The sequence below is a fragment of the Crinia signifera genome, chromosome 3 (genome assembly GCF_055691185.1).
Source record: "Crinia signifera chromosome 3, ASM5569118v1, whole genome shotgun sequence".
Taxonomy (NCBI): domain Eukaryota; kingdom Metazoa; phylum Chordata; class Amphibia; order Anura; family Myobatrachidae; genus Crinia; species Crinia signifera.
This window is the reverse complement of record NC_139219.1, coordinates 224412138-224426274: the sequence shown is the minus strand read 5'-3', so window position 1 is coordinate 224426274 and position 14137 is coordinate 224412138. Positions and strand designations below refer to the sequence as shown.

Genomic DNA, 14137 nt, shown 5'->3' with positions numbered 1-14137 from the left:
GTGTCATGACTTCACTAGGAGCAAGTTACAGACTCCCGTTTCCATCATTGTGGAGACATGCCCAGTTTTTACCCATGCCCCCTGCCCCCTCACTCCTGTGAATAGACACTGTGCACATCTGCACAGCATATATTGACAGGGTGCACCCCAAATTCCCCACCACCATGGGACAAAGCGGTCCGTGGTGGGACAGCTGAAAAGAACCAATGGAGACTGTCCTGCAGAAAGGAGGACAGTTGGGAGGTACGGTATGTTTATTACAGTATTATAGAGTAAAAATGAGCAGTGACTTTAGCATTTACTTATAACAGGCCAACTGTAAGCTTGTTACTCTCACAAATCAAGTTGCAGCCAGTGCGATTTGCAGGCTCCGATGCGATGAGCACGGAACCACACATCCCATTGGATCTGCTGTCATTCACCTGCAATTTGGACTCTTTCCCTGCGATTGATCGCTGCAATCGCAAGAAAAGAGACAAAATTGCTGGTGAATTGTATTGTGTATGGAGGCCTTTAGAGACAGACTTGACAATGCTGTATCAGCAAAAGATACAGGACCAACTCTATCTACCGGATTCAAAGCAGCCAGAGGAACAAACTGAAGGGAATCAAAGTGGGAACACTGCACTACTTAGGAGTCCATATGTTCAGATGTAGAAATTGACACCAAAAAAGTGACAACTTCATGTTGACCGTTTTCACATATCAACCTTTTGGGGTCGACCTTGATTCTGCCGCCTATCCACAAACCAACATCAAATATCTTTTTCCAGTTTACCATTACTGGTCACTACTCATACACAGTTGTCACACAATGGGGTCCACATGCCTATTACAGAAAAAAAGCCAGGAGAAGAGAAACTGCAGGGTACATCAGTTGACAGCACCAAAAGGGGTTTTCATTAGGCCCCGTCCCAAAATAATGAAAATCCGCTATTTGCAGGTCTGCTGTGAGGGGGTGGAGCTAAATGTGATTTGGCCATTTAGCCCTGCCATCTTCCAGTGGCTCCTGTGATTTCCAGTGAGTGACATACAAGGGAGAGCCACCTACTCTTCCTGGGCTGCGGGGGAGGGTTGGGATCATTTGGTCTACAGCAAATTGGTCGACAGTCATTAGGTCGACACCATTGGGTTGACATGGGGAAAGGTCGACATGGTACAAGTTTGACAGGTCAATAGGTCGAAACAAGCATTAGGTCGACAGTGTCTAGGTCGACAGTCAAAAAGTCAACATGAGGTTTTCCACTGGTTTTTTACCCGAATGTCAACAGTGTCGACATGGACACAGTTTACAGTGCACAGCTTCGCTCACAATGCCCTAGTGCATGGGTCTTCAAACTGCGGCCCTTCAGATGTTGTGAAACTACAAATCCCAGCATGCCTTGCCACAGTTTTGCTATAAGGGAGTGTTAAAACTGTGGCAAGGCATGCTGGGATTTGTAGTTTTACAACATCTGGAGGGCCATCAGTTTGAAGACCCATGCCCTAGTGGATGGAAGGGAATGAAATACCGCCTGTTGGCACATGTCGGCTAAAAAAACTGTGAAAAACCCCATGTCGACCTTTTGACTGTCGACCTAGAAACTGTCAACCCAATGCTTGTGTCGACCTAATGACCTGTTGACCTAGAACCATGTCGACCTGGAACCATGTCGACCAACTTGCTGTAGACCCAATGACCGTATCCCATGGGGGACTACCCAAAATCTGGAGCCTCCTGCAGCTTCCCGGAGGGTAGGCAAGTATGATGCAGAGTAAGTACTGTCTGCTTTTGCATGTAGTTCACAAATGCTTATGTTTACACAGCAATTCTGATAACAGTTTGGACACAATCTTCTCAAATCTTAAATGCTCTGTACATAATAAATGTGCCCCACATGCAGAGTAGGCATGTTGTTACCCAGGGGGAACAGCTACTTGCTCTTTGTTACTTTATTCCCAAATCCGAATCAGACCCTCAGTTCCAACATCACCTGCAGCCGACTTCTATTGTATACAGCACTCAATTCCAACATAACCTGCAGACTGCCACTCTTTACTAACATAGCTGTGCTACCTGCACCTGACATGAGTTTATCTTTACAGTCTGTTCCAGATTCCCCTCCAAACTATTGCTATCTCCTATTATCCTGATCTCTCCTGTTTAACCTGCTGCATAATCCTGTCAGCCTGGTCTACATGAGGACAAGCATAATAAGGCCATCTAGCTTTGTTTACTAACCAGCACTTATAGCTAGCCCTAGGGGGTCCATACCTGATTCTAAAAAACACCAGTGATGTGACAACACTGAGGTATAACTAAGTGCATCCCTTGTTTTCCTATAAATCACAGTAAAAATTAATACAACGCACATTTGAACTAAAACAAACATTTTGACATTTTGAACTGTGAACCTTGACCACGAACGATAGAAAATTGTAAAATAATTATTTTAGAAGTTGAACATGGACTAATGTCTTTTTTTCAACCTCATCAACTATGTTACAATAATGACGTTGAGCTTACAAATAGCCAGGCTTTTATACGTAATTTTCGGAGATTCAATTTCATCAGCCTTGGTACCAAGGGTCTGGCGAATTGCAGATGTAGTGCCATTATTTAAAAATGGAAGTAAAACAAACCCAGGAAATTACAGATTTCTTTAGGGTATATTAAAGGATAGCATTCAAGAGTACTTGGTGTGCAATAAGATTATTAGTGGGAACCAGCATGGATTTGTGAGCCATAGGTCATGTTACACTAATGTAATTCGCTTCTATGAAAAAGCAAGTGGGAATTTAAACCAGGTCAACACAGTAGATGTTTAAACAGTACTTGTTTCCTAGCAGGGCACCTAGATTTCCTACGTACGCTCAATAGTTAATTTAGTTAATTTATTTACTGCACCCTGAGTGAAATCGCATCGCATGGCCCTTTTTTGTGGTGTGAGATGTGAGATGAGATGTGAGATGAGATGTGAGATATGCGATCTCAGTAAGTTCATTTGGTAAAACACCTAAAACACCACCACTCTTCACTTCACCCCGAAGCGTGGCGAGCGCAGCAGAACGCGTCCTCCGACCTTTTCATACCCCCACTATCCACGCCGGCGTGGAGTTGAATTTATATAGATTTATATAGATAGATTGTAAGCTTACAGCAAGGCCCTCCTACCTCCAAGTCTGTCTGTTGTTGCCCAGTTTGTCTTATCACTGTCTACTATTGTAAAGTGCAACGGAATCTGCTGCGCTATATAAGAAGCTGTAAATAAATAAATAAATATAGTGTGGCGAGCGGACACTGAATACATGTAAAGTAATCCGCGTACGCTCGCCACGCTTCGGGTTCAGTGGATCGCTGCGCTCGCCACACTATAGAAAATCTACTCCACACCGACGTGGATAGTGGGGGTATGAAAAGGTCGGAGGACGCGTTCCGCCGCCGCTCGCCACGCTTTGGGGTGACGGGGAGAGTGGTGCTGTTTTAGGTGTTTTACCATATGAACTACTGAGATCGCATCTCACATCTCATCTCACATCATCTCATCTCACATCTCAAGCGATGTGCGATGCGATTTCACTCAGGGTGCAGGGAATAAATTAACTAAATTAACTACTGAGATCGCATCGCACACATCGCAAGGCACAAAAAGCCATGCGATGTGATGTGCGATGCGATTTCACTACGCAGAATAGCCCACTAAGCAAATAGCTTAGTGGGCGCCCTGCTAGGAAACAAGTACCGTTTAAACATACAGACAATAAATAATAACACGTCCCTTAAGGTGGGGTAGAGGAGGTAGTTTCAATCCTCTTGATATTTTTCATGCATATGAATGATCAATCACTCACTACAGGTGCAGGCACTCGCATCAATGTATCTTTACTTTTCTGGATCTTAAGTGATCGTAGGAACCAAATAGTGTGAATAGATACTTCTATTTATCTATCAAAAAGGCAATAGCAATAGTCCTAAAGAACATGTTTCGGTCACAAGGACCTTTATCAAGACATCTTGAGAGGTATAAGTAGCCTTCACATATTTAAGCTCTGCTTTTTATGTTTTTTTAAACTCTTTCAAGCTTTTTGGTTTATTTTTGTGTGTTTTCTTGTGGATATTTTTGTATGCTGGTTTTTTATTTGGATTATTGATGTTCTGTGGACTATTACTGTTGCCTTTTTAATAGATAAATAAATAGAAGTATCTCTTCACCCTGTTTGGTTCCTACGATCACTTAAGATCCAGAAAAGTAAAGATATCTTGATGCGAGTGCCTGCACCTGTAAAGAAGTGAGTGATTTGTACGCAGAACCATATTACGTAAAGATACCTTAATGGGAAATGACATCACCCTTAACGTGTGAGTGTGGAGTACGCATCAGGCTGTATATTTAAAGATACCTTTATATGCATTTATCCCTGTAGTGCAGTGTGAGTTTTGGTACACTGACCACTAAAGACACCTTTATAAGCACATCCCTCTTGCTACTTTATGTGAGTGGGGTACGCTCTATTGTTTTATTAATCGTCCAATAGAAAACATCTTACTCTTTTTCTGCATGATACTGGATGTCTAATTGAATACTGCCATCTACTGATCATTCATATGCATGAAAAATAGCACAAATACCTCCTCTACCCCACCTTAAGGGACATATTATGATTTATTATCTGTATGTTTGAACTATGTAAGGTAATAAAATCAGATCAGGATGTGGCCTCTCTACAGAGTGACTTAAATAAACTGGAGGAATGGGCAGCAAAATGCAAGATGATGTTTATTCATAAATGTAAGGTTATGCATTTTGGTCTTGAAACAAGTAGGCAATCTGTAATTTAAATGAGGAAAATATAGGGAAATTGTTAATGGAAAAGCATTTCTAGGTACTCATCGACAGTAGACTTAGCTGCAGTGCTCTATGTTAAGGAGTAGCAGCCAAGGCCAATAAGGTACTGTATTAGCATGCATAAAAAGGGGCATAGAGGCTAGGTATGACAGTGTAATCACTGAACTGTAAAAATAATTGGTACAGCCTCATATGGAATACAGTGTACAGTTCTGGGCACCAGTCCATAAAAAAAAGACATCTTGGAATTTAAAAAGGTTCAGAGAAGAACAACAAAATTGATTAAGGGTTTAGAGTCATTGGGTTATGATGAAAGGCTAGCCTGGTTTGGTATGTTTAAAAATGAGCATCTAAGAGGAGATATGATTAATATATACAAATACATAAAAGGGTCAATACAGAGAACTATCAGGTGATCTGTTTACTAACAGGACTGTACACAGGACACACAGTCACCCTCTAAGGTTAGAGGACAGGAAGTTTTTCACCTAGGGAAGGGTTTCTTTACAATAAGGGCAGTTAAGATATGGAATACTCTGCCAGAGAAGGTTGTGATGTGGACTCAATTATTACGTTCAAGTTTTTTGCAAAAAAAAAAGTATCCACATTATAATCATTAATTACTATGTACTATAGTGGACTCAGAAATGAATTGGTCAACCCTTTTGGGACATCAGGGATTTTGGTTTATATTTCAGATAGGTAGTAACCTCATCCGGGTCATTTACACCATAGGAGATCAAATACAATGTCTATTTTCAACCTCATCAACTATATTAATATATTTAAGTTATTTCTCATTAAATAAAAAGGGGCATTAGCAGAAAAACGGCCACACCCCCAACATTTTGGGTGCGCAGCTGGTATCGCTAAACCACCAATGAAAGTTGGGAGGTATGATATATAGAAGCACAATCAAAACCATGATTAGGTTAATGGCTTCTAACCAAATTGATCATTGTGACTATGCATTTGTGTGCAGTACTTGAATTGCAGGCAACACTGAGGCAGGAACTGACTGAGAAGCATGAACACACATCCTTTACAGTGCTTTGGAAAAGGTTGCCACTATGTGAATAAAGATAAATAATAATAATGTAAACATTAATGGCTCTTTTAAGTGCTTTCAGAACATTCCCAGCCGTACATTCTAAACAAGAAGTAGAGGAAAACCACATACAGTAGCAATGCTGCAGGTCTAATCATCAATTAATCATAAAGCAATAATCAATGGAGCACAGGCAAAAACCTATGCCTGCAGTATTTTAGTTGACATTTCCCTCAAAGTACATTCTGTCTGGAACACAATGCAAATGAAAATGCAAAGATGTAGACAAACACTGAGGCTGGTTCACATTATTAATGTATCGGCATACCATCTATCGTGTGTACCCACGATCATGCGCTCTGTGTTATATCATTTTGCCCATCTCTGAATCATGCCCAATGTGTCTACCTAATCCCCTCTAGTAGACGAGGCTATGGGCTCTATATAGCTAACTATGAGATTTAGACATTGGCCCTTATTCAGATCTGATTGCAGTACAAATTTGTTCTCAAAATGGGCAAAACCATGCACGCTGCAGGTGGGGCAGATGTAACATGTGCAGAGAGAGTTAGATTTGGGTGGGGTGTGTTGAAACTGAAATCTAAATTACAGTGTAAAAAAAATGCAGCCAGTATTTACCCTGCACAGAAACAAAATAACTCACCCATATCTAACTCTCTCTATACAGGTTATCTCTGCCCCACCTGCAGTGCACATGGTTTTGCCCATTTTGAGAAGAAATTTGTACTACGATCAGGTCTATTTATTACATGTAATTATACTTGAGTATCATTGATTATTCTATAAAATATTACATTGCTTTAATAATTAAACTCCATTTTTATTATATGTTTAAGCCCCCTGATGTGGTCTATATTCCCCTATGCTGTTTTCCCTTTTTTTCCCCCGTATCTATATTTGATTTAGAAGGTGTCTAACATACTCCTGAATAGCAGCTATGGGTAGCATCATTTTGTAGCCTCTTGTGCAAATATAACCTTTCATTGCTGATTTCTTCAAACCCGCCAATGTCACTCTGTAGCTAATGTTGTCCTGACAAACGTCTCTGGAAAAGGCATGAAAGATGTAAACTGGATGCAGGGAAAGGTCTTGTGACTGACACTTGGAGTTCACTCTGCTATACAAGCAGAGTACTGTTTCTTTCATGCTAAGCAGTAAAGCATCAATCCTCCAGCAGTGTCATAAAAGGACACACATGTACTGTATAAGCGTAATTAGTATACCCACCCTGCTGCACAAACTTGTAGCACAGCAGGACACACAGCCTTATCATGTGAAGAATCTTGACGATACCTTTAACCAGGATATCACTGTTCTTGATTCAGCTATCTATTGTTCTAATACTAGCTGTGTAGCAAAAGATAACCCAGATATATTTAGAAATGTACAAAAGCTGACACATACAGTATTGCACAAATAAGTTTGATTAGTGAATGAAAAACAAAAATAGGCCTAGCTTACACACACTATGGGCATAATTCAGACCTGAACTACACACTTTGTTCGCAAATGGACAACACCATGTGCACTGCAGGTGGGGCAGATGTAACATGTGCAGAGAGAGTAAAGGGGCCTACACGTGTAGCGATGAGAGTGATGCTAGATCGCTCAGTGTGCTCAGCACATATCGCTGCACAGCGATGTGCGCTGAGCGATCTGTCAGGACCATCACTATGCCCATACACACTGAGCGATGATCTAATGAGATCGCTTAGAAAATACTCCTTAATCGCTATGTTTGTAGGTCCCATTAGACCTGGGTGGGTTGTTCAGTACATTGTTTCTGTGCAGAGTAAATACTGGCTGCTTTATTTTTACACTGCAAATTAAATTTGAGTTGGAACATATCTCACCCAAATCTAATTATCTCAGCACACATTACATCTGCCTCACCTGCAGCGCACATAGGGCCTGATTCAGACCCGTTCGCTAGGCCGCATATTCTAACAGCCTAGCAAACAGGCCAGCACCACCCCGCCACCCTGCTGAACCCCCCCCCCCCCCCATGCATCCCCTCTGTAGCATGACGAAGGGAAGATAAATCATTCTGACTTTATTTCCGACGCTGATTGCTAAATACAGGGCGTGCACTGATGTCATCAGCCACCCCCCTGAGCAGGCAATGTCACATTGCCAACGCCAGGGGAGCGCCCAGCGTTTTCATAAAACCCTGATGCTGCCCCCCTTCCTCCCCTGCCCATGCGAATGCCTCAGCGAGTGTGATATATTTGACAGATCAGTTTTACCCTGGCAACAAAGAACTTCCGCTGGAGATATTGTTGCTTAGAAGAAGATTCGGAATTCTGCGGCTGCCCCTTTTCCTGCCGTCCTCCTTTCTCCCCTACGCCCTGCTCAGCTTCTGAATGTGAAGAATCGTTTGCACCCAGCTCCACTGGACGAAATTCTCCCCCTGGACCAGACTGTGCCATGGCGGAAACCTAGAATATGTCAAAAGAAGTGTAAGGAAGTATAGTCCTTGGAACCCAATGTGTTTTATACAATGATGCAAAGTGTAAAACTGATTGCTGCACAAATTGTTATTTATTACTCAAGCACATCTTATGGGGAAGTAAGACATGTAATCAGTGGTACAGGAATACAACCGCATTTCACTATACCACAATGTGGATAGATCATCATCTGAAAGTGGACAATGAGATAATTCCATTGTATTGATTTGCCATACTCTTACAGGTGCCGGACAGCTCCCCGACAGTCGGGATTCCGACAGTCATTACTCCGACGTCGGAATCCCGACTGCTCCCTCGTGGGGGTCCACGACCCCCATAGAGGGAGAACAAACTAGGTGGTGAGCACAGCTCGCCACCGTGCCCACAGCGAGGCAAGGGGCTTCATTGTGCTCTCCATACCGCTCAGTCGGGATTCCGACGTCTGAGTAATGACTGTCGGAATCCCGACTATCGGTGAAATATACCACACCCACTCTTACCACATGTATTACTTACTGGCCTCTAGATTTTGCTTCCTGGTAATTGGATCAGGCAGGGAGGGAAGAAGCAGATCATCAGGCCCAGCAACCCCAGCAGAGATTTGTGTGTGAGTGTGTGTGTGTCTGTATTGCAGCAACCATTTTATGTACAGGAGTGCATGTGCTGTGCGTCGGCCCCGGCCTGCACTGACTGCAGTGCCTGCCCGCTCCGGCCTGCACTGACCACAGTGCCTGTCCTACCTGGTTCTATCTGTATTTTACATATCATTAAGCACAGCAGTTTAGGTACCGCCAAAATAACCCTCAGAGGCACTTATGTATTATATAGTTTCCATTCTGAATTGCAACTTGGTGGGACTGCTATGCTATTACTGGTGCCTGTCCTTGTGTTTCCCTCCTATGTCCCTATAGACCAGGGGTGGCCAAATCGGTCCTCGAGATCTACCAACGGTCCATGTTTTCCAGATCACCTAGCTGGTGCACAGCTGTAGTCAATACTAAAGGTCACATTTTCAAACCTGCTGCATTCATTCCTACTATAGATCCACAGGTTGCCTGGAAAACATGCACCCCTGCTATAGACTGTAAGCTTGCAGCAGGGCCCACTTACCTCCAAGTCTGTCTGTTGTTACGCAGTGTGTTCTAATTATCACGGTCTACAATTCTAAAGCGCAATGGAATCTGCTGTGCTATATAAAAAACTGTACATAGATAAATGGGTGCCGGACGGGTTCCCGACAGTCATTTACCCGACGTCGGGATCCCGACTGTTAAAACACAGACTGGTTCACGACGACCACTATTCTCCCTCATGGGGGTCCATGACCTCCATAGAGGGAGAATAGAATAGGTGGCGAGCGTAGCAAGCCACCGCGCCCGCAGCGCGGCAAGCGCAGCGAGCCCGCAGGGGGCTTTGTTGCACTCACCATGCTGTCTGAGTTCGGCCAGTCGGGATTCCAACGTCGGCCTAAAGACTGTCGGGATCCCGACATCAGGCTAATGACTGTCGGGCTCCTGACTGTTGGAACCCTATACCACACCCAGATAAATAAGAAGGTTGGGGCTGTATCTGCTCCTCTGTGTCAGGCTGGAAGTGTGGTGCGGCACTGTGACATCATGGTGGATTCAAAGCCACAGTAAGATGTTGCTGACACCTGCCTCTCTATGCAAGCATCTGGTTGGGAGTATCATGTGGTATTTAAGGGCATTAAGAGGGGTATTTGTAAAAGCTTTGAGAAAAGATAGAATTTTGAGAGACAAAGTAAAAATCAGTCAGCCAATATAAGACCTGATTGGCTGATACTTTATCTCTCACAATATTATCTCGCTCTGAGATTTTTATAAAAACCTCTCTAAATGAAGAACATTATTTAATTAATTCATTGTATATAGGCAAGTGGTAGAACCAGCTATGGGAAATATGCAAGCTGGGGCCATACCTTAGGGTGTCCATACAATATGCAACTTCTCCCCTTGGAGATGTCGCATACAATCCCCCTCCAGCCGCACGGGACCCTCCCGATCATCTGGATTGCATGTGGCACTTCTGCAAGCGATGTATGGAATGCGATCCCTGAGCCCTGCCGCCGAGGAAAGGTTCCGACCCAGAGATCATACAAGCAGCACATATGATCTCCGGGACCGATCTGATACACACGGAACAGCGCATTGGATTAGATGCCAGACACATCCAATTTGAGCCTGATCCGTCGGAATCGGGTGAAATCGGGCCCAATTCGGACAATTGTATGGGGCCTTAAGAGTTCATTAAAAGTGTATAGGGCTTAACACTTAAAAAAAAAAGACAACTCCAAAGGATCCTCCCTCCCATTATTATATACTGCATGACTGATAAATAGACCTGCTTATGACACACATTTTTTTTTTTGATCTATTGATATTGCCATAGTCATATGGGACAAGTATATCGGAAGTTTAGTCATGAATTGCTGTCACTGAACACCAGTGTTGTGATGAAACAGAGAAGGGTGGGGCTTATCAAATCATTCTCATGGAAACGAAGTTAGAATAGTTGTTTTTAGTTTTGTTTTCTTTCTGCCCATAATACGGCATACTGGTAAAACTACTAACAAATAGGTGCACTACAGATACACGTGTAATGCTCCTTTGCTTTATCTACAGACGACACAATCGCACACTTCCTGCCAGACACACTGAAGTCTGCTTCCCCAATGTACTACTACACATAACATGTTCACTCCAGATAGAAAGGAGACTCCCCCACACATAGCAGCTGATATTCAGACTTACCAGAATGTTGTATGTTGGGAATTGGGGGAATGTAGGCGATCTCCAGCTGTAACTTCCCTCTGCTTGAACTTAGTTACTGTCTGAGAGCTGCTGCACAAGGCAAAGCAGTTACTGTACAACACCCACCAAACCTTGTGATCACTCGTTACAAGAATGTGCAAATAGGAAGTGGCTGCAGGTCTGCTGCTGCTATTAAAGTGGAAGAGCTAGTTTTCCTTATCTGTGTGTTGCTGTTCTCCTTCTACAGGCCATTACTCATAGTAGTCATTAAGACTGGGCATACTGTGCATAAGACTGATTTCTTTATACTATACTATTCTTTATATATACTATATATTATACAATGCAATTTTTCTTCGTAATGCTCCAGTACTTCTTGACTTCGTATAATTGTATAATTCGTCAATTGCAAAATAAAAATATTTAAATAAGACTGATTTCTTTGTGCAAATATCTAGCAATATTATTAAAATAATAATACAGTCATTACATTTTTTTTATTGTAGGTGAAGCACATTTACTATTTCATTACACAACCAAATAAGGAAAGTGTGGCCATTGGTGACGGTGCTTGTGTTAATACCCCATACACCTGGGGTAGCCAACCCTAGTCCTCGAGAGCTACCAACAGTGCATGTTTTGCAGGTCTCCTCACAGAATCACAAGTGAGCTAATTACATACTTGCCAACCCTCCCGCATTCAGCGGGAGGGTCCCGCTTTTTGCTTGACCCTCCCGCTGCCCCGCAAAGCCCCTCATACCTCCCGGTTTCTGGGATTATTTTCTGGAAATTCGGACTGCGCATGCGCGCGTCCGTACTGGCGGGGGGTGGGGCCTGTGGGGGGGAGTCACAGCCGGCCACCGCAGTGTTATGGGTAGCGGTGACCAGCTCCTGTGCATACAGACCGGAAGTCTGTGCATCAGGTCATCTGGCACTGCAGTCGGGGCTTCCCTGAGGCTGGGCCCGCCCCCACACTCAGCTCCGTGTTACACAGACCAGCTCTTCCTGCCTCTCCGCCTCCCTCCCTCACCACATGGCTGGTTCCCTGCAAGTCCCTGACATGAGCAACAACACAGCCAGGAGAGTGCTGTGTGCACTGAGGAAATGGGGGCTGGTGTATTATCATACCCTCCAACTGTACCGATTCTGCCGGTACAGTACCGCTTTTTAGCGGTCTGTACCGGCAAAAATTTAAGTGTTGGGGGGAGGAAGTATGCAATCAATGCAATCAATTTGGAGCTTGAGCATAAGGGCCTGGGACGCCAGTGTACCCTTAAACAGCTCCAAGAGACTGAGACTATCGGCTGCACTATTATTCCCCATATTTATCCCATCTACCTTCCCACTCACTGCCCATATTTATTTACTTTTTACTCCACTGCAATAGTTGTGTTAAATAAATTACAAAAACCTGCACATATTTCTCATAGATATAGTATTTATATAAATGTAAAAATGCCCGGTACACATTCGGAAAGGTCATGGACCACGCCCCCTTTTCGGATTTGTAACGATTTTTGCCCTACAGATGTTGGAGGGTATGTATTATGTATGTGTACTGGGTGTAATATGGGGCTGCTATGTATAATTTAATATGTTGTGTGCAATGTGCTGCATGTATTAGCTGTGTGCAATGTATTATGGTGTTGTGTACATTATGCTTTGTGCACAGGGTGTAATATGGGGGGGGGGGGGGTGCTGCTGTGTATATGTAAATGGGTGTAATATGGGGGGAAGCTGCATGTGATATACTATGGTGTTTTGTACAATGTGCCGTGTGTTCTGTGCAGGGTGTAATATGAGGGAGGGGGTGCTGTGTATATGTAAATATGTGTAATATGGGGGAATCTGCATGTACAGCAGTGTTGCCGACTCTCCCGGAATGTCCGTGAGACTCCCGGAATTGTGGGTAATCTCACGGACTCCCGGGTAGAGCCCCCTTTCTCCCGGAGCATCGCGTCCCCCTGCCACAATGTCTACTGCGCATGCGCGAGATAACCACAATGACGCCGCCAACGCAATGACGCAGCATCATCACGTTGGCGCCGTCATCGCTGTTATCTTGCACATGCGCAGTAGCCATCCAGGGAGAGATGCGGCTGAGCCACACAGAGCCGCAGAGAGGACAGGGGAGCGATGGCTGCAGGAGAAAACGTCTGCTGCGGGAGACAGGTTACTGGTCCGAGCAATAAGTATGATCTGTGACCTGTTCTCTCTCCATATTTTACTGCTAAGGCCCCCTCCTCCCCCTACACCTGTCCTACCTCATTCATTGCCTCAGTGGTCATCACCTTCCAAGTGCACAGTGCAAGTGCAACATGTGATGACCCGTCCAGCCTCTTGCTGCCCCGGCCATCAATCTGCCAGGCTACCACCCATCTGATACTGTGCTACAGAAAAATGTAATCAAGTGCTGTACAGCACGCTGCCCCAGCCCTGTCCAATCTGCCAGGCTTCTACCCATCCACTAAAATCATTTTAGTGGATGGGCATAAAACTGGCAGATTGGACAGGGCTGGGGCAGCGAGAAGCTGTACAGCACTTGATTTCATTCATGCAGATTGATGGCATATTCTGCAAGTGCTGTACAGCTTCTCGCTGCCCCAGCCCTGTCCAATCTGCCAGGTTTCTGCCCATCCACTGTGCTACAAAAAAATTTGGCTGCATGCTTAACAAAATATTGCAAGGCCCGTCCCCTGGCGACGCAAGGCCCGCCCCCTGGCGACGCAAGGCCCGCCCCCTGGCGACGCAAGGCTCGCCCCCTGGCGACGCAAGGCCCGCCCCCTACCTTTTACTTTTCTCCCTGAAATGATTTTTCAAAAGTAGGCAACCCTGATGTACAGTATACTATAGTGTTTTGTGCAATGTGCTGTGTGTACTGTACAGGGTGTAATATGGGGGAGGGGGGTGCTGTGTATATGTAATGGGTGTAATATGGGTTGAAGCTGCATGTGATATATTATGCATACTTGCCTACCCTCCCGCATTTAGCGGGAGCCTCCCGATTTTTCACTCCACCTC

General features: G+C 44.3%; 1 protein-coding gene across 1 annotated transcript in view; it reads right to left on the bottom strand.

The window, feature by feature from the left end:
• The window catches only part of TPRG1 (tumor protein p63 regulated 1), a 97471-nt gene extending 86199 nt beyond the window's left edge, over positions 1 to 11272 (bottom strand). Inside the window, exons 1-2 of the mRNA XM_083177535.1 lie at positions 11117 to 11272; positions 8142 to 8333 (exon numbers count right to left, since the gene is read on the bottom strand). Coding sequence (XP_083033661.1) covers positions 8142 to 8324 — 183 coding nt within the window. The 5' untranslated portion in view covers positions 8325 to 8333; positions 11117 to 11272. The remainder of the gene's footprint in view (positions 1 to 8141; positions 8334 to 11116) is intronic.
• Positions 11273 to 14137: the final 2865 nt, after the last annotated feature.